The 21,735-nt window shown below is 43.8% G+C and overlaps 1 protein-coding gene across 1 annotated transcript in view; it reads left to right on the top strand.

The window, feature by feature from the left end:
- The first annotated feature begins 9,324 nt into the window (after positions 1-9,324).
- SLC1A7 (solute carrier family 1 member 7) overlaps positions 9,325-21,735 on the top strand; it is a 41,078-nt gene continuing 28,667 nt past the window's right edge. Inside the window, exons 1-2 of the mRNA XM_039886481.1 lie at positions 9,325-9,459; positions 15,116-15,195. Of these exons, the coding sequence (XP_039742415.1) occupies positions 9,325-9,459; positions 15,116-15,195 (215 nt within the window). The remainder of the gene's footprint in view (positions 9,460-15,115; positions 15,196-21,735) is intronic.

Here is a 21,735-nt window from a genome sequence, read left to right as displayed (position 1 = left end):
CTTTTGAACAATCAGCACATGAGATGGTTAGACCTATGTTTTTAGATTTTATTGATCATAGCTTGAGACCAAGGGAAGCACAACAGCTCTGCTCGAGTGAATTGCCCTGACATATATGCCCTCCTAAGAATTCGCATTCTGTTAAGGGCCAGGGAGCCTAGTCAGCCTCACTGACTCTAACAGGAGCCAACGCTTGACATTTACCTCTTGACTCCAGAGCTAATAACTAAAGATTTTTAGCACCATAGCCCATATTGTGTTTCTCAAGGGCCACATTCACTATCAATCAATCAATCGATCAATCAATTAATCAATGCATTAACAAGCCCTGGACTTAACAATAAGAAAAGATGAGATTTAATGACAACTCAGAGCCAGTTGACTTTTGACCTCAGGTACGTCCCATTCTTTGCTGGCATCTCTTCTCTCCTCTGTAAAACATTGCTTGGTCTAGATAGTTACGTGACCTTTTAAATACATACTCTCTTTGAAGAAACAGAAAGGTTTCACAAATCAAAGATTAAGATGTGGACCTTACAGAGGAACATCTCCCTCTCCCCCAACATTGGGAATTTTTTTGGCCGGTGGGGTTAGATAGAAACAGCTCCACTAGCCAAGAAGATTTTGTTGAGTTTTACTCTGTGGGTCATGGAGTAAAAGAAGAGAGATTTGTGTTTGTTTTCCAAAGTTAAAAAGATATTGAGTATACTTTTAAAAGCAAAACCTCCCTCAGAGTTTCTGCCATGCCCCTCAGAAGGGTTTGTGCTGCCTCCCCGCCCTCCTAGAGTGGAGAATCACTTAATCAGAGGACAAATCTGTGGTTGTGCCTAGCTCTGGTGCCTGGTCTGGGTATCTGAGAAGGCACAGAAAGGGAGGTTAGTGAGCTGCTCCCCAGAGCTCCTCATTCCTGCCCCCAAGAAGGCTTATCCCTGGCCTGGAGATTCTCGATGATCGCTGCAGATCCCTCTTTAGCCAGACTCTGACTGAAGGATTCCACTGGCCAGCCACCTGTACCATTTCTTCCTGTAGGACAAGACCCCAGCTCTACGAAGGGAAAATCATCCAAACACAGGCACAAATGATTAGATGGAAGGACCTGTTTCTCATGGGCTTTCCTGGTGACCACTTCTCAGCAGGATTTTCCTTAGCATTGCCTAGATGACAGTTTTCAGTGGTTACCACCCCATCCCTACGTCTGGGGGTAGGTGGGCACTGTGTGAGAAAGGGTCTGGAAAAGATGGTTGAGGACCTATAGCCTAGTGCCCTCCCTCCCCTCACCCCATCCCATCAGTTGCTTAAATCCCTTCTGCTGTGTGCCCCCAAGATGTTGTCTAGTTTTTGTTCGTTTTTCTCTGGAAGCAAAAAGTTTACTATCTCCAGAAACAGACCATTCCATCTTTAACATTTATGGTTGTCAGATTCCAAAATGCTGAGGAGTTAGGCATTAGAAATAGTGCTGTAGTGGGAAGGAGGAAAGGTCAAAGAAGTTTTGAATAAATTGCTCTTTTTGTTTAAGCTTTTCTTGATTGGAGTCTCTATATCTTGCAATCATTTATTGAACAGTTAGTACATGCCAAGAAAGCTCTGTATTAATTATTTTTCATGTAATATCCTATTTAAACTTTCCCAAACCCTATGAGTTAGGTATAATTGATATCCTCATTTCATAAGAGAGGAAATAGAAATTTAGGACAGTGAGGCAGCATGACCCAAAATTACACAGCTAGTTAATGGCGGGGCTGGGATTTAAATCCAGGCCTGTCTGACACTGAAGCCCATGCTCTCTACCACACTGCTTGCCTGTCTCACAGCCTCATTGCAGCCTCACAAAGCCAAAAAGTCATCTTTGAGTTGAGAAAGCTAAGGCTCAGGGAGGTTAAACGACTTCTCTGAGAGCATTCCACAGTGTCAGAACAAGAACCTAAATCTTTGCCCTTCTCCTGTCTCGTTCATCCCCTGCCCGGAGTCTCCAGTGCGCTGGCTCACTCTTATCTTGACTTTTTTCAGAAACCAAGGCTGAGTCCATTTCTTGTTCAGTTTCTTAATTCAATTCCCTAACATCTGTAGTCCCAGCTGCCCAATACCAGCCTTTCCCCAGTCACTGGCCTCTGTGGCTCTGCAGACAGCTATCCTGTGTCTCCTGTCCTGCCTCCCCCATCCAGTACTCACTAACTTTAGCACCTGCCCAAAGGGAATGAGTGTCTGGCAGCCAGAGGCAGTAGGTGGCAAAAACCTGGATACAAGTTGTACAGGAAGTGGTGGTGGGGCAGGGGTTGCTCCAGAAGAGGGTCCACATAGTTACTGCCACACAGCTTAGGAGGTAGAGGCAAATTCTTCATTATAAAGGAGACAGAAGTTGCAAAATAACAGCCAATGGCAGAATGATTTTTTGAGGAATATTATTGGGAGGACTGAGTAGGGCTGGGAAGACCCCAGGTCTGTTCCTGACTTGGTACCTGGTTTCGAGTTGGCCTTGCCCAGGCTCCTTTCCCTCTCCTGGTCTCAGAGAGTGAACCAGAATGTCCCTGTGGGCTTCACACCTGGGTTTTGGACCCTGGTTCTCTGACTTGGTGGCTATGTGTGCCCAAACAAGAGGGAAGCATTGGGCTGAGAAGGAGCAAGAAATCACCTGGACAAGAAGGTGGTCTGCAATCTATTCCATGCCCACTGTGGGCTAGGTTTCAGGTGCTGCTTCTGTAAAGGGGAGAGGCGGACATCAGAGAAGGCAGATCAATGAAGACACTTAAGCAGCTGATCTTAAGTTCTGGAGCAGCCTCACAGGAGATGTTAAGCATTTGACACAAGAGAGAAAAGAAAGCCAAAGTATAAGCACACCTTGCCAACAGCTGAGTGACTAAGATAACGTAGTAGAGATTTTGCTATGTCTGCCCAGTGTATCCACTTTCCTAACTGCTACCACACATATCTACAGCATTACCACAGAAGCAGCAATTTTAAACAATGTAACCCCACGTCCTGCCCCTACCAACCACAGATAATTAGTCCAAGCTGGGTCAATCAGAACCTTCCCTGGGAACTTTGAACTTGGAGTGAAACAAAGCTGCTGGTAGCCATGTTTCCTCTACATGGACCAGTGTGGTAGTGGAGATGCTCCACTTCTCCATTAGAGAAAGAATACTGTAGCACAAATGTCACCACCAAAACGTAAGCTCTATGAGAAGAGAGATTGTTGTCTATTTATATTTATTGCTGTATCCCTAGAACATGCCTGGCACATAGTAATAATGATAATAACTGTAACATGTATATAGTGCTTATGATCAGGCAACTGTCCTAAATGCTTCACACATTTAGGACATAATAACATTATAAGATAGAGTTATAATTCACATAATAACTCTATAAGATAGAACATTGTTATCCCCATATTTCATATAAAAAACCAAGAAACCAGGTAACTTGCCCAAAGTCACACAGAGAGTTGGTCTAGGAGCCAGGATTGAAACACATGTCATCTGGCTCCAGAGTCTGTGCTCTTAATCACTATCTTACACCACCTCTTAGTGAACATGTATTGAACGAAGAAGGAATGAATGGATCAAGCATGCAAACAGGAGAGCTGGTAAGAGTTGTTAATAATCGAGCACCTAGTTCAGATTGTCTTTGCAGCTCAATTCTACTCTCGCTTTTGAGTTCTGTGAAAATGTCATCATCCAGTCTTATAAACGAGGCTAGTTTCATGGGCATCAGAAGGGTCCCATGTATGGTTTAATACTGTGCTGTAATCATTTCTAAATTCTTATTAATTTTTATCTTTGACCTTGTATTTGATAAGCAAAATCTGATAGGACAATGAAGCATTGATGTGAGCAAAGAAGATACATACAATATAAATGCTCACAACCGTTCCTTGCCACTCCATTTGCATATAGTGTATGTGATGCCCCATGAGCTCAGAATTCTGGTAAACTGGAGATGCCTGGGAGTTCAGCAAGACTCAAAGCAAGCAGAAGGAAAGCATGTTACGTGTGCAACTGAGTAAGCAGGAGTGCTGTCAGCCACAAGAAACCACACTTTTCCTTGAACCAGAACTTGCTTCGAACACAGAAAGGAGACAGTGGCATTCTCAGAAACATAAATGACCAAGGAATGTTATCACGTCTTCTCTTACCGGTGTAACTTCCCTTTTTAGCCAACTTCTTATACTGAAAATGATATAGAAGAAGAAGGAAAGACAGGGCTACCCATAGTTCCTTTTCTTTTCAGTCCTTCCTTATTCACCAGTAAGTCAAAGGCAGAGAATGTACTAGGAGGATGTATATGTATCAGTCAGTGAAATAAAGACAGTTGAATTAGTTTTGGACAGCGTTTCCATTATTCTGGTTAAGAACGTATATGAGTTACTAAACTGTATAATTTCGGTGATTCCTCATACAAGTTAAACACTTTTATATTACATTTAAAACTGGTATTGCAAATATAAAGATGAATGGGAAAATTCATACTACTAATTAAAATTTTTAATTTTTATTTACTTAAGAATGGCATCAAATAGAAAACAAAAAAGCACCATGATAAGTTGAGAGACAGTGGAAGAAAGAAAAAAACTTCGTATTTTAGTGCACTTTTTCCTGCTTTTTAAACAAAAAGCCCCACATGTTCATTTTGCACTGGGCCCCACAAATTATATAGTCAGCTTTGCTTATAAATTCCCTGTTTACCTAAACCAACTTGATTTAATTTCCTGTTATTTGCTAACAAGAGTCACAGCTAATTTAGAAACATAATTTGAACTTGCTGGGGATTTTAACTTTATATTTTGTTCCAACTATTATATTCAAATGAGTGGAAGTGTGATGCAATGTAAAGAACACAGGCTTTTATAGATGCAGAAAAGGAGCTCAGAGAGGTTCACTAAGTTGGGCGAAGTCACACAGCTTCCAAGAGAAGGATTCGAGATTTGAATCCAGCTCATTGTGACTCTAGAAAGTTCAATCAGATGTTCTGTTATCATGGAAATGTTCTGTAACGGCACCATTCATTATGGCAGCCACTAGCCACATGTGGCTACTGAGCCATTGAAATGCGGCTAGCACAACAAAAGAACTACATTTTAAAGTTTATTTCATTTTCATTAATTTCAATTTAAATAGTGTGCCTATTGTTACTATATTGGACTGCACAAATCCAGAACTTGTACACTTACTCTGCACCCCAGACACCTGACTGATTCAGTGAAAGCTTGTGCAGGGGCTGAATCACTCACTGGTTCCCTCTGGTACGAGGCTCTTTGACAGAGTCTAGCACATAGTAGGTGCTCAACAAACAGCAGCTAAGTGGTTTCATGGGTGCTCAGGACAATTTCTATAGATGAAGAATCTAGACAGGAGGGGCTGGAAAAGGAAGAAAGAGGGAGTTATGGAAGAGCCTGCCACACGAGAGTCACTTTATGCCATCCTCTGAGGCAGACATGGGAGAGGACCAGCCTCAGTCGGGGTCAGGACAGCCCCTCGATGACTAATGCTTGAAGGAATCCACACCCGCTGGGTAGTTGTCCACAGAAATTTTTCCCAGAAGGCCCAGCCTATAGTGAGTTTGGGAGACGTGTCAGGGAAGATATTAAGGCGCCTCTGGTATGTCTCTGGAAAGCAGCCAACAAACCCAGAGCTGTCATCACCATAAACCCAGCTAACAGCTCAGACAGCTCAACCTAAACTCAATTTGATACATGGTGGAAAGGGTGAGGCCTGAGGCCCGCTGGCTCCTCCAGCCCACTGATCTGTTGTGGGTTCCCAGAACCAGCTCTGGCACCTCCAGCCTGGGCCCCTCTTTCACGACAGGCTGTTCTCTCGCCTCCCCCTTGACCAGCACCTGCTTTGCTGGGTTAACTCCTGGCTTATTCAGGCCTCTGACAAAATTACCCCTCCTCTAGGAAGCCTCTTACACTCACCTTGCCAGGCTAAGCTGGCCCCTCTGCTGACTCTAGAGAATCATTAATCAATAGCAAATAAATTGACCATGCTGCTTTCCACCCTGGCACACCCCACACAGAGTTGCTGTGGTGAGAAATGGCTGGATTGCAAGCTCACTTGTGAGCTTTCATTTGGAGCTTGTTTTTGACAACACTGTTTCTCTTCTCTATTCATAGCATCTTAATCTGTGTGTCTCAAGTCTCCCAAGAAGTATCTCTTGGGCTTCCTGCTGCCCATAAATTTCAGCTACTCTGGAGGGCAACTTTGCTCCTCGGAGTGCCCCTCGTGTCACCCAATATACCCTCCAACTTTGGGGATGACTTATCAAAGTGTTTTCAAATGACGAGGTAACAAACTGAGACTTAATTTTATTCTCATAGGTTTTTATTTCCTTATCAGAACCACTTACAAGGGAACCAGGGTTAATCCCCATGTGGTGACAGCAAAAGAGCCTCAGTTAGTGAGAGGGAAAGGAGAGGGGATGTTGTATCTGGAGTAGTCAGAGAAGGCTTCAAGTAAGATAGGGCATTTGACCTGTGACTTTAGAGAGAGGCAAGGACATTCAAGGCAAGGGAAAGAGCATGGACACAGGTGTAGAGGCTTGGAGGGGATACAGGGCTCAAGGAACTCAAAGTCATTTGGTGTTGTAGAAGCCGGAGGTATAATGGTGTGTTGGAGAAGTGAGCAAATACAAGCCCTGAGGAACTCAAACGGTTCCCTAAAGAGCAGGGACTTCATTCTGGAAGCTGGACACCAGACCCATGGAATTCTCTGCACTAGAAGAGGGCTAGGATTCTGTGTCCCCACTTGGAGACTTCAACATGTGTTAGTATTGTAAAGGTTCTGCTAAAATGAATAGTAGTTACCTGTGGGTGTCTGCAAGGTACCAAGCAATGCTCTGAGCACTTAGCAGCCATCACCACATTTGATCCACATCACAACCCTATAAACTAGGTACTGATGTATTATTCTTATTTTATAGAGAGGTTAAGAAATTTGCCCAAGGCCACACAGCTAGTAAGTGGTAGAGTTAAGATCTGAACTTGAGCCGTCTGACTTTGAGCTGTCCTGAAATAAAAAACCTAATTAATTTTGTTTTATCCAGAATTTTTCAATTTGGGATGGGAGAAAAAATTGCACATCTAGTGACAATCGTAAGGCAACTAATTCTGTGGGCAATGGGCAGCTATTACAGGGCTTGTATTCAGGAGCCTTTCCATTTCATTTGCAAATAGCCTTAGTAAGCTCATTCTCAGTCACTTACACTTTAGTGTGAATTAGTCCTTTCTTAGAGCCCCTCAATTTTCTTATAAGCTCCCTGAGGGCAAGTACTGTGTCAACTCATTGCTGTGTCACCCAGTACCCAGAAGAGGTGACATGAGATGGCGCTATAAAAAATTTGCTTGAATGAGTTATAATTTCCCCTGTGAAGACAGTGGGAGGAATAGAAAGAAACACCTGGGAGGCAGGTGGTGGTAGTGCTGAAGTGGGAGAGAAAAGAGGCAGGAACAGTTGTGAGGACACCAAGGGAATCGGAGTCTTGGAGCTGAAGTGGAAAGCAAGACTCACCTACTTCATGGCATGGCTAAAGGCCACGCCTGGGCATTGATCTAAATGTAAATCTAAATATCTACTCAGAATGCTTTCTCTTCTAGACAGTAACTAAACTACCTAATTAATTGGAAAATGAGGCATTTGTTAGAGTTGAAGGTGTGTCAGGAACTTCTTGGTTTTAAGAGTTGAAGTTGGAGGAAAAAAATAAAACTCTCAGACTTGTACCCATCTCCGTAGCCCCAAAGCTACTGGCAGAGAGCAGGGGCTTTGAGAGGTTGGCCCATTGAGCTGAGGGGTCCTTAAAAAGCACCTAGCCCATTTCTCTTATTCTAAGGAGGGCAAGGCTGAGGCCCAAGGGGGCCAAGGTCACAGAGCTGGTTAACTTAAAAGTATAATTTGATGGTTTTCTCCCATTTGGGAGCTCTGCCCATGGCTTTAAGCCTGCACTCGGCCCGGCCCCCTCCACCAGGACCCCAAGCAGCTCCTTGGCCCCTCTCTCCATCCTCTACTCCCTCCTTTTGTCAGGGGAGGCAACCCTTATACCCTCCCTGCCCCTACCACAGACTGTGCTCCCTGCTGCTGCCTGACTGACTGCCCCTAATGAGATTACAGATTCCTGGTGAAATAGACGAGAGTTAATTCCCTCTGGTTTTAAAGGGCAGGCCAGGCCACAAATGGAAAACCTTTTCTAAAAACACTAAGTGTAGATGATAATCCCTGTTTATCACTTTACAGTTCACCACTGCTTTCACAAATATTCTCTGCATGGCATGTTGCATCAGGCCTAATAAAGTAGATGCTGGTTATTATGTCTGTTTTATGAATGGGGAAGCTGAGGCACAGTGAGCTCATATGGCTTGACCAGGGTCACACAGTTTGTAAGTGGCAGAGCTAGGAGTTGAATGTAGGTCTCTTGGGCTCTGTCATCTTTAAAAATAAAAAGCACCGAAAACCTACAAGAGTCCCAGCTTTAGGTTTAAAGTAGCCCTGGAGGAAATACATCACAGTGAGTGGCAAAGCCCAAGGTTGAACTCAGATCCACTGACTCACAACCTACATTTCTTACAATGCAAAGGCTAAGCATCTCTGAACCCATCCGCCTGTTTACATGCTGGAAACCAAACCAGCATAGGCCTGAATTCCACTCTACTACTTGGCCCAGGGACTCTGGCTCCTACGGTCTCAATCTCTCTTTCAGTAAAATGAAGGTTGTCAGGACGATTCCCTATGATTTGCACAGATAAGACAACTAGAGTAGGCCTGGCACAGAGCACGTACTTGCTATTCAACCCCCCTTTACCTCAGTTTCTTCATCTATAAAATGATGCTTATACTAGTTACTTCTTGTGATCGGTGTTAGGATTAAAAGTGCTAATACAAGTAATGTGCTTCGAGAATAGTACGTGGTGCAAAATAAATACTTAATTAATGTTAGCAATAAACTAGTACTACTTTGCCTTCAATTCTTTTTAGAATAAAATGGGTGTAAAAATTGAACTAAACAATCAAACTTGTTCCTCCCACAAGTCCTTGGTGTTCTCCCCTGTTTAAAAGGAGCACTTGGCTTTGAAGTCCGAGCCCCCAGACCACGTGGCCTGCTCTAATTTCCCAGGCCCTAATCTGCTCCTGACTCCTAACGATGCAGCTGATAATAGGATTGTGGCTTCCCTCTGAGACAGCCATGCAGGCCATGGCTGTGCGGCCGGCAACTGGTGCTTAGCAACCCTGATCATCTGCTTGCTGAGGAGCCAAAGCCCCCAGACAGGACCCTGTGCCCCCGGCTGGCCTCACGTGCATGGAATGGTGCTGTGCCTCGTGCCAGAAGGCTGGGCTCACCATGGTGCCGGGTGCCATCCTGGCACGCGGGAGGGATGTGTGCAAGCGGAATGGACTGCTGATCCTGTCTGTGCTTTCTGTCACCGTGGGCTGCCTCCTCGGCTTCTTCCTGAGGACCCAGCGCCTCTCACCACAGGTCAGCCACCTGGGGCATCATGGGGTCCCCCTCTAAGAGGGGTGTGTGGGCCTGAGGGATCTGGGGGTCATATTCTGTCTCCATGACTGCCTGATGACATGACAGTGGATGAGTCACTTTGCCTCTCTGGGTTCCAGTTTTCTCCTCTGTAACAGGGGTGTGAAAAAATACATTACAGGACTAGAGTGATATCCAATAAAATGGCCGAGGAAGTGGTTACAAACCAGCATCACCAGATGAGAGAGGCAAGGATGTCTCATTAGAATAACCACAGGGCTAAGAGCTGTGGAAGAGGGAAGAAAAGGGTCCTGTAAGAGTGCAAAGCAGGCATCAGAGAACACCTCCTATAGCAGCATGCATGAATAGAAACCCAGAAAGAGTATTCTAGGCAGACGTAACAGCAGGAGAGAGGCACAGAGGCATGAAAGATTTGGGGCTGTGTGGAGCAAGCTGTTCATAGGAGCTGGAATGTCCATTGTAAGGAAGGGGCTGGAGTACAGGGGCCATTAGGCCTCTAGATCCCATCACCAAGCATGGACTTGAGGCAACTTTGAGCGGGGAAGTGATATGGTCAGATCTTAGCTTGGAGAGTTCCCCCCTGCCCTCCCACTCCTCCTTCCCCTCCCGGTGCTGAGCGGAGAATGGGGTAGTGGTAAGATAGGCAGGGGGCCAGGTGGGGAAGTAGCCACAGAAGTCAGACATACAATGGGGATGAATGGAACAGATGTGAAAACTGTTTCCAAAACAGAATCTTTCAGGATGTGGTGGCTGATTGGGTGTGGAGTAGGGGACAGGGAGACAAGGCAGGTTCCAAGGGTTCTGGCCTGTGTAACTGCAAGGGTAAAGATGCCTTGGCTGGGAAAGGGTCCCTTTCCCTCTTAGTACCCATCTCTTACAGGAGAGGGGGGTGCTAAAAAAAATTACTCTGACACTTGTTAAAATGGTAAAGAAGACTTCATTCAGTACTATCATGATAGGTGTCAAGACTATGGCAATAGGGGAAAGAGATCACACTCAACTCTGAATACAACAAACACAGGTGGAGATTTATAACCATTGAGCATAGTGAGGGGGTCAATGGAGAGAAATATTACAGGATTCTTATTGAAGCAGAATGGGGATTCTCACTACACTAATTTAGCAGGATGTTTGCTACAACCAGGCTAGGCAAGCTGAAGACAAAGTCCGAGGATAAGGCCTAATTGGAAAGAGGGCTCAGAGAAGCCTGTATAAAGTTCAGTCAAAGAGAGAGCCTTTGATAATGGGCTCCTAGAAAATTCCCTATTTTATAAAATTCTTCTTCCTATAGTTCTCTAATATCTAAGATGAACTCTTCAACTAGGGCTCGAAGCTTCAGATTCTGTCTTCCATTAAAAGGAACCCCCCCGTTCCCCCACCCACTCCTACCCTGGCCAGGGGCTGAGCCACTATTACTATAGTAACACTGTTAAGCTGCTATCAGTTATTTAGGGAGAAGCAAGGACTCTGGAGGCAGATGAACCCTGGACTTTGACTCTACTAGTAAGTGGTTCTGCGACCCTAGGCAAAATTCTATCTATTTTAGTGGCCCCAGTTTCCTTATCTGTAAAATGAAGTAGTGACTATATGTCCACTAGAATCATTGTGAGAAATAAACAAGGGTTCATCAGTGCCTGGCATATAGTGGGGTGTTTAATTACTTCCCTCCTCCATCCCTCATCTACCTGTCCAAGTCCTACCTGCATCAAGATGATCTCTTAGTCAGTATCTTATAAAAATTCTTCCAGATCTGCCCTTATCTGAAATAACACTCTCCTCCCACACTCAACCCATGCTCATCCCTCCACTGTAACCCAGCTGCCGGCTGTCTTGCTTCAGAGCCATTTGTGTAGGAGTCTATTTCTCCCGTCAGACTCCAACTTGCCCAATATCACATGGGCTTTCTTGAACCAAAATGTGAGCCTAATTCAGTGCTTGTCACAGAGAGAACCCTCAACTATTTGCTGAATTAAACTGGCAATGGCACAATCTGCTATCTACTTCCTTTAATTTTTCTCAACAACAAAAATATATTTCCTGCAGGAAGATTATTTTGTGAAAACAAATTGGAATGCCTATTATTAAAAGCCAAACTCATCTGGGGCCTCCTTTGCCAAAGCTGCCTTCCCCAGCTGTTTGGAAATGCAAATGTGCTCCAGTCTGGATTAACCTGCCAGATAAACCAAAGGAAAGATGTGGAGTCTTAGAACAATTATTTGGCAGGAGTTGACTTTCTCAGCATCTTACTTTGAAATCCAGGAGTTGTTTGTTTGATCTCTGCCTGTGACTCAGAAACCAAACCCTTCTTATTTTGTAAGCTTATGCAACAGATGAAAATCATAAACAATTTGCAAAATGGTAGAATGTCCTATCTGAGAAAAGAACTTACAAAATCATGAGATATGTAATTTGGATTTTTTTTTTTCAAAATGAATAGCTCATTTAAAAGTACAGATCATTTTAAGAGTTCCAGTTAAACTATGGTGAATTTATAATTACATCCATTTTTCTTTCTTTCCTGGAATTCCACTAAAATTGTAGTAATGGAATTTTTAAAAGATATTGTTGACATAAGAAATGTCTAAACCTGTAGAGAATTTTAATGAATTTATTTGAGCCAAATGGACAATAATTGCCAGGAAGCAAAAATCTCAACAGATTACGAAATGCTCCAGAGATTGGTAGTTTTGCAGCTTATTTTATATATTAAAATCAAAGGAGGAGGTATAAGGAGGATAATATGAAATTCACTAGTGATAGATTAAGCGGGTAGGAGAAAGCTAAGAGGGGAAACCTCTGGGACTGGATAAAAAGTAAAATGAAGGGACACATACTCCTTTTACATTGGTTGCTACAGGAGAGTTGGTAATTAACATTTACAGTACATAGAGATGGTATGCGAGGGACGAGATAACCATGAGGGAGTCTGTGGTATCTGTACTCTGGTGCATTGAATTGTGCCCTGAGAAGTCTGAAAAAAAGGGATTACTCTGACATTCCAAGAGTACATTATCTCATATGCAAAAAGATTAGAGACAGGCTCACCATGAAAATTACACAAAATCGGAGATAAACAGATGATTCTCAAATGATTCTGAGAGACTAAAACAAGGCTCATGTAAAGAATAAGAAGTAAGAATGGCTCCAAACATCTTAAGCAACATTGGAATCTAGAGACAAGGGGGAATGTCTTTGAAATTTGGAGGTGAAATTCTTTTAAAATAAGAGTCTTATTCTTATACATGGCCGCACTATTATCAGAGGTAAGGGTAGAATAAAGGCAGTTTTTACTCATTAGACTCAGAAGTTTCTGTCCCATTCACCTTTACGTGGAAGCTAAAACAAGGAAATAAACCAAGAAGACAAGAGATCCGGGAAAGAGGGGATCCTATTCAGGAGAAAGTCTCAGAAGTACGGCAAAGAAGAAAACTGGGACAACCACTGGGCCTAGAGAGCAATTTGTCCAGACTAGAACAAGAAGATGGCGGGATCTTGGACTGAGGTCCCAGGAGGCATAAAATGGAATTGATGTTCTTGAGTATATAGAAAATAAATACTATTATTAGGCATCTTATAAGAGATATTAAAGTATTTACAAGACATTAATGAGTGGTACACAGAAAACAAGACCAAGGAAAAATCGGTCAGTTATTAACTTCAGGGAAAAAAATGAAGGTTGTATAAGAAAGGAGGCATGGCTGTACTATATTACTTGGCTCAACAGTGAACAATATTATATGATCAAAATATTGTAAACCTTGACTATTAATTTAACTAAAAATTGATATGATGGTGAAATGGGAAGAGGAAAAAGAGACTAAGAACTGCATCTTAATCTGTCATGGCAGGGAATTTAATAGATGTCGAGAAGATGTATCTAGAAATAGTATTATAACCATAGTATTTAGAAATAGCAACACTAAAGGAAAAAGCTGGGGAGTTGATTTTCACTCCTGGGAAGCTGGGGCTGGGAATAAAGATGAGTGGAGAAAGGGTTGCCTTTTTATCATTACGGTGCTATTTAAATGAAAATATACACATGAGTTAAAATTAATTAAAAATACATAGCTAAGATGGGTATATTTTTTAAATTAGGTTTTCTGATGCATTTTAAACAGTAGTAGAATGAGACTAAGAGGCCTGATTTTTCCATCCTGCCCTGTGGCTAATTCAGTGTGTGGGGCAAGTCACCTTCCTCCCCTGGCTCAACTTCTTCACCTACAAAATCAGTCGGCTGGACTAGGAGATCTTTAAAACCCCTTCTCGGCACCAAAATTCTATGATTTGGGGATTGTCAAAGCATCCAACCATTAACCAAGTGTTATGTTTGGCTTTGGTTTAAAAAAAAAAAGCATAGTTGTAAGTACAAAACTTTAACTTGGATGATGTTTGAAAGTCCATGTACCGGCCTCACCCACCTACCCTCTGAGGAAAGTGGCCTCAAGCTAGAGTTGCCAGAAATAGCAAAATTGAATTAAACAAGCAGAGACTCATAGACATGGACAATAGGCTAGTGGTTACCAGAGGGCAGCGGGGAAGGAGGAGAAGGGAGGTAGACGGGATAAAAAGGGCCAAATATGTAAAATTGGAAATTATGTAAATTACATCAAGTGAACAAAAAAATTATTTAAAAAATTGAATTAAATTAAATTTGAAAACAGCACACCCAGTTAAATTCGAATTTCAAATAATGAATAAATTTTAGTATGAATAAAGAACAAATATTTATTGTTTATCTGAAATTCAGATTTTACTGGGCTTAGTGATCCCTTCAGCTTCAGCTGTCAGTTTCGGTCACGTGACTGATTACTCTGGAGATAGCTGATTGGGTAAGAATTTAGCACCCTAATCCAAGACCCCATGGATAGCCTGGAACCAGCAGCCCATGAGGAAACCCAACATCAGAACTCTGCCCAGTAAGGGCTCTTTTACTGAGTGATGTCTCACAAACCCAATCTGATTCTCTTTCAGCATTTTAAATGTGAGACCTGCTGCGAAGGGCTAGTGGAAATTTTTGAGGGGTGGGAGGCCCAACACAGTAGAAACTAACTCAAGAATGGCGTGGTCTATTCATGAGTCAGTCTCTTCATAAACTCTCCAAGAAAAGGACTGTGCCTAACTCATTTTGGGGTCCCCAGGATGAAGCCTGGCACAGTATGAGTTGAACGAATGTGTGAACAGTATGCGGCCCTGCCCTCTTACCACCTACCATCGGCTCCATGAGACAGATTTATACCAGAGATAGGCAGGTAAATGGTGCAGAGGTCGGGGAGAGCTGTTATTTACTGTGATTACTGAACATTTATTCTCAACCAGGTACTCTGCCAAGTGCTTTGTCTGCATCCTCTCATTTAAGCTCCCCATTAACCCTACGAAGTGATTATTAGGCTCATGTTACAGATGAGAAAAACTCAGAGAGATTGAGTAACTTGCTTAAGGACACACAGTGAGTTATAGGAGGGCAAGATGAGAATCCAAGTCTGTTTGGCTCCAAAAGCCAGTGCTTTCTCTAGGGTTCTGCTGTCTGTGTGCTAGATAAGAGGGTGCAGATGAAATAGTGATTTGAAGATTATAAAGAATGAAGCAAATGTGAAGTCTGCACTGCCTGCTATAATCCCAGCTCTTGCTGTGTTTTCAGGAAATTAGTTACTTCCAGTTTCCTGGGGAGCTCTTGATGAGGATGTTGAAGATGTTGATCCTGCCGCTGGTGGTCTCCAGGTGAGGGGCAAGGTGTTTGGCTGGGAGGTCTGGGGCGGGAGGGGAGAGGATTCTGTACAGGTTCTGGCAGTGCCCTCCTCCTGCTGTGGGTGGCTGGACTGCAGAGGCACGCCTGGGAGCAGCGTGACACTGGGCCTTTATAGACAGTAGGCTGTGGCACAGCCGCTGGAGTCTTAGTCACTCAGGGGCACCAGTTATTTCAGTCCCACTAAATGGACTTTTTAGTGACCTGAACAAGTGACCTGGAGTCATAGGACGTGACCTGACTCCAGGGTAGCTCGGGACCAGTTCAGGGATTGTTTCCCAGAATGAGAGGACAAGACATAGGGAAAAGATGACTTGGGAGACACTCATGAGACAATATCCTGGCTCAGCAGTGTACTGTACTGGCTGTGCAATCTTGGTCAGGTTATCAAACTTCTCTGAGCCTCAGTTTCCTCATCCATAAAATGGGAAATAACACCTACTCCCAAGGGTTGTTTTAAGGACCATAGGAGGCTCTATATTTGGGTGTGCCAAACGTTCAGGAGACTGGATAACAGGGTCTGAGGGAGGGTGGGGGGAGATGAAATTGGAGGATGGATTCTTGCTCAGTCATGAAAGACCTTGAGTGCCAGGCTAAAGAATTCAGACTTCACCCACTAGAGCAATAGCCACAGGAAATCAGTGGAGATCGCCTGGTCCCTATACCACTGTGTGACCTTGGACAAGCCCCTGCCCCTCTCTAGGTCTCAGATTTTCCAGATGTGTAATGAGCTTGCTGTTCCAGGAGGTATCTAAGAGCCCTCTGCTCTGAGGCCATGGGTTTACAGAATCATCAGCCTCCCCAGCCACCCTGCTGCTGAGGAGTGAGCTAGCTGCTCCTCCCTTCCCTCTAGTGTCCAAGGTATAATACTCCTCAGGCTGGGATCCCAGTTAATTGTACTTTCTGCTCCCTGCAGAGAGGCCTTGTCAAACACAGTTCAGCTTCTTACAGGCAGCATTTAGGTCTCTCAGGACTCAGCCTTTAAGGCTCTGCTGAAATGCCAGCCCCTCCAGAAGCTTTCCCTGACTTCTCAATCCACTCTGGTTGTTGTCTCCCCTTTATGCCTCTTCTGAGTTATTCAGAGTCCATGAATCTGTCAAGGTTACCAGTGGCCTCCATGTTGCTAAATCCAAAGGACACTCAGTTCTTGCTCTGCGTGACCTCGCCGCAGCAGTTGACACATTTGATATATCCCCTGAGCACTCTTTCCCTCCTGCCATACCCTTTCCTGTGGCCTTACACTCTCCTGGCTCTTTGCCTGCTCTGCCCCTCCATCCCACTCTCTCTATATATTCAATCTGTAAATGTTACAATTTCTCAAGCCTTTTCTCATCTGTCCTCATTGCTTTACTATCTCACCTACCAGTCCAGCACTCTCCAGTAGAGCTCTCCCTCCTAGGCTTCTCCTCTCAGCTCCACACTCAAACTACTATATGACATCTCCACTTGGTGTTTTACGAGCATTTCAGATTTCGTATAACCAACTTAAGATTTTATCCATTAAACCAGTTTCTTCTATTTTCTGTTTGTCAATAAACGGCAGCACCATCTACCCAGTTATTGAAGCCTCCTTGCTTATCCCCTTTCCCCCACAGCCAGCCCATCAGCAACTCCAGAGTCTTCTTCTGAAATAGAACCCAGCTTCATCCCCACCACACAGGTCAACGCCACAGTAACCTCACTGGTCTCCTCACTTCTGTTCTTGTTCCCCTCCCATCTATTCTCCATCCAGTGGCCAGAATGACTTTGTGAAAAGCTGAAGGGCCATGGTGCTTATTTACCTAAGACCCTTCAATGGCATTTAGAATAAACCCTCACATTCTTAACCAGATTTAGGAGGCCCTCATGATCCTCCCCTGCCTACACCCCACCTCACTCCGGTCCCACTGGCCTTTTAGTTCTCTAAGCAGACCAAAACCTCCCCCATCTTAGAGTCTCCATACATGCCATTCCTTCTGCCTAGAACACTCTTCCCCAATGCTTTATGCTTCTTGCTCCTCTTCCTTTACATCTCAGCTTCCATGTTGCCTCCTTAGAAAGGCCTTCCCCACCCTTTCCCCACCACCTTCACTCTCCCTCACTGTACGCTGTTCCTTTTTCCGAACGGCACTTATTATATGTTGTAATTCTGTATGTACTCAATTGTTGGCTGGTTTTCTTATCTTACACTGGACTGTAAACTCTGTAAAGGCAGAGACGAAATTCTGTTGAGGTTCTACTCTAGACTTAGCCAAGTGCCTGGCACGCAGTAGGTACTCATTATTACTTGTCAAGTGAATTAATGAATGAATTCGACAATCGTGCATTGTGCTTTCTGGGTACTTGGCCCAATACTGGGCGCTGCAGATACAGCAATGAATGAGTTTCTGTCTCTGAGGAGTTTATAGACTGTGAGGGAAACTGATGAGAAAATAGACAATTATGCAACAGCTAAATAAGTGTGTTCATGGAGAAAACACAGGACTTTTTTCCCCCTTCCCCTTCCTCCCCAGTTTTACTGCACAATAAAGCACAGGGCTCTTGTTGGGCATCTTCGCTATCTTTTACTTTTGACCATCCTTGCTGCCTAGACATCGCTTCTTACTTGGAACAGAAAGACCGCAAAGGCAGAGGTCTTGTGTGAATCCTAGGGCCAGACAGACCTGAGTTACCATCCTGCCCTGCTGTTTTCTGGCTGTGTGACCTGGGGCAAGTCATTTAACTTTAAAAAATCCCTGGAGTCAGAGAGTCAGAGGCCTGGGTCCTAGATCTGTTTCCATGACAAATTATCATGTAATCTTGGCTAAGGCACACTCACCCTGGGCCTCGGTTTACTCAGTTTACCTAGTAACTAATGGCCTGTCCAGCTCTCTGAGTCTTGGCTCTCAAAGTCCTCATCTCTCTCCACCAGACTCAAGCGCTTTCTCTTGGCTGGAAACAGATGTGGTACTAACTTGAGAAAAGCCAGTGTGTGTTCATACATTTCATTTGTTTATTATACAGTTTGGGCGAGTGCAGAGCAACCGTGTCATTGAAAAATGGCAGTGCTTTAAAATTTTCCTACTAAGGGAGAATTAAACCTTCTTGGGAGAAAAATGACACATTTCTGAGCCCCAATCCCCTCCATCCCTGAATCCTCTTTCCTTTAACTTCGATTGGTCTATAATCCATCCATCCATTGCCCAGAGTTCCCTGAGCTCTTATTCCAGCCAGCCCAGTCTTCAAAGATCAACCACTCTGGTGGAGGATTGCCACTCACGGTGGAGCAAAATCACCAAAGCTGCTTTGAAAATTGTCAAATGCCAGGCTTCATGCTGGGCTTATTGAACCAGAACTGCCAAGGGGCCCTGCTTTAAAAACTCCACGAGTGTTCTAATGGTTAGAAAAAATATCCTGATGTCTTGGCCTCCTGGCTAGAGCTAAGGAGCCTGGTGTGAGAGCTGCTGCTCTTCAGTCCCCACAGGCTCCAAGCTATAACCCCAGGAGACAGGGGTTTTTCTGCAGTGTAACTGCACCAAGGCAGTGGGAGGACACACATGAAGGCACATTTGCTTCTAGTTCCAATAACCTGCAAGTCTGGGCCCTAGAGTTTGGCATTCATGACTCTAAATGCTTAAAACCTTTTTCCTGAGAACCTACTACCCTTCCCTATGCCAAGGTCCTGGCAACAGGCTGGTCACCTTATTAGCTCCTAAGCATGCCACAAACTTTTCTACTTCCACAACTTTGCTCATGCTGTTCCCCCTTTCATGAACGCCCTCTTTTCTTAATTAAGTCCCACCCTATGTTCAAGACCTAGCTCCAGTTACTGTCCATGAAATCCTCCCAGTTCTTCACTTATTGATACCTGTTGATGATGACCTATCACCCCCACTGATGCAGCCTGTAACCCTAGATGTACTCAATACTGTTAGTTAAAGAAATCTCTTGTGAACAAGGACAACTCCTTTGCAATAAAAAGAATTCTGAAGAATATTTACAGGGACTTCACAGGGTCTGGTGCATAGTAGATGCCTAATAAACGCTTATTAAATGACTAAAGAACAGTGGAAGGCGGTTGAAGCAGAATTCAGGGATGTTTCATGATTAGCATTTCAACTAACCCTTGAAGGATGGTTAGGAGTTATCTTTTAAAAATGTTTCATACTTTAAAAAACAATATGAGCAAATTACAAACGTTTTATGTAACCGAAAAAAAAAATCTTCCTATCATTACACAACCCTAATTCTACCACTGTTATCTTTTTTCCTGTGAATGTTTGTTCTTATCACTCTTAGTAATGAATTCATCAGGCCCAGGGTGCGGTCCTTGGCTGACTGGTTCTGAATCTCTACCTTGTCTGAGCCCCTGAACTGGTCAGGCCTGGCGTTTGATGCTGGCAAGAGGAGGCCAAATAAACCAAATGCCAATTTATTTATTCACAGAGATAAATTGCCATGAGGATAGATGCCGATAGCCTCAGGCCAGAGCATTTCTCCCTGTAGGCCTATCACTTGGGGAACACATTGGTTAAATCTGTTTGCTGGCAAGACAATTTAATTATTTAATTGTGTAACCAGTATGAATCCAGGTTTGCCATTTTCAGTTAATTTCTGGGGCGCCACCTGGTAGAGTCCCACCAGATGTACATTTAACTTAAGTGAATTAAATTACATATGCTGTGAAAAGAGAAAAATAATTTAAAAGAAGCAAGAGCTCCCTATTCAGAGCTATGCCCTCAAGTGAGTGTGCCGTGGGAGAGATGGGTGTGCTTTGCGCTAAGCCAGTATCAGCTCCACATGCCTCTCAGACTGTATTTTCCTGCAGCCATTGTGATTCAAGGCCATGAAAGAGGTGTTTTTTGTTGTTGTTGTTGTTGTTTTAACATTGTGGCCTCTAAATGTATGTTGACTGCTTCAGCTGGTATTCATCTAAAGAAACATCAACCCATTCCAAAATTGGGAGGAAAGTGACTTGAATGAACTTATGTGAAATTACACCTCCTGAACTATACAAGCAACTTAAAGGATCTTCAAAGGTTAATTTAATTATACTTAGATTTGCATAATTATATACTGACTTGAGAACTGAATATGCTGAATAAGATACTACACCTCTATATAAGCAGGAAGCCTAGTGTCTTCCTCTTGAGGCCTGCACCCCTTAGGCCAAGGCCAGCTTATTTCATCCAGTAGAATAAGCTTCCAGCCAAGTATTTAGAAACCTGAAACATCGGATCCGGCCACTAGCCCTCTTGCTCTGGTTCCTTCCATACAGTGTCGCTGTTGAACACAGGTCCTGCCTGTTCTGGTTCAAGCCTGTACACTGCTCCTTGCAGGTGCATACTCCTGCTCCAGCCACAGGATGCCCTGCTCTGGCTCTTAGATCCCGCCAAGGTGCTCAGTCATTGTTCTTTAAAGCAGCCTCAGTCATGCCCTGGGTTTAGCTCCCTAGGGTTGAACCCTGAGTCCCTTTTCCCTCTTAGTGGTTAGCCCTGGGCAGGAGGGTAGTGTTAGTGCCAACAGACTTTGGTGATCGGCATCCTGGTATACCCTGACCCTAACTTCAAATCACAGGGAGCAGGGGTTGGAGTGGTAGTCTCTTCTCTCTAAGAAGGCCTCTGAGCCTCTCACGCAAATTGGAACACCTATCACAGCTCTGCAGATCTTAAGGTCTCAAGGAGGGGCGCTTCCATCCAACCACAAAAGTCTCTCCCTTTCCCTGGACACTTTGTGCCTTTTTACCTTACATTTGCCATTTGAAAATTTCTCCTAAAAAAAATTGGCTGCAAGGAGGCTTGCTGTCTCTACCTATGAACATAGATATCTCAGACAATTTAGAAAATTCTGCCTCTCATTACATTGGCATAGGAACTAATAGTCTGATGGTTTGGACCTGCCACAGCATTGTCATGTCCTGAACTAGGGTTCATCTCCCATGGGTGATGCTTGGATGGGTGCTGAGTGGTTTTCCGCTCTCAGCTGTATTCTCTGTGCTCCACTACTGACTGATCCCACGCTACTGATATCTTCTCTTATTAGAAAAGTCAAGCCTTTTGGGCCTGGGAAAATTCTTTCCCCATTTTTCTCCCAGGAATACTACTAGTTGCTACTCTGATTCCTTTTGCTTTCAATTTATCGTTTAACCCAGAGAGTATTGGCAATTTTCTGTTCCTTTAAGTTCTTGGAGGATGCTTACTGTTACTTGTGCAAAAATAAGTCTACCTGCTTCTGCTTCTTCTTTTTTTTTTTCCATTGTCATAAGAATTGTCATGTTGCACCCTCATCTTCATAATTATATTTTATTCTTCCACTCAGGGGCTATAGCAGAGTTTGGAAAGCCCATTTCCCTTCACCAGACACTTAGGATGCTACTGGATATGCTGCTGGGGCATCACTATGCCCCAGAACTCTAGATTTACCTCAAGTTCTGTTATTTACCATACCCTTAGCTTCAGCCATAAAACAAACAGAATGCCATCTGCAAATTTACAAACCAGTTCCCAGCAGGTGCTTTTTCTGCTTGCTTGCTTGCTTGCTTGCTTGCTTGCTTGCTT

Source organism: Pteropus medius, unplaced genomic scaffold (genome assembly GCF_902729225.1).
Source record: "Pteropus medius unplaced genomic scaffold, Ma_sr-lr_union100, whole genome shotgun sequence".
NCBI classification, from domain to species: Eukaryota; Metazoa; Chordata; class Mammalia; order Chiroptera; family Pteropodidae; genus Pteropus; species Pteropus medius.
Note: the sequence above shows the minus strand (reverse complement) of the source record. Positions and strands in the feature narration are given on the sequence as shown.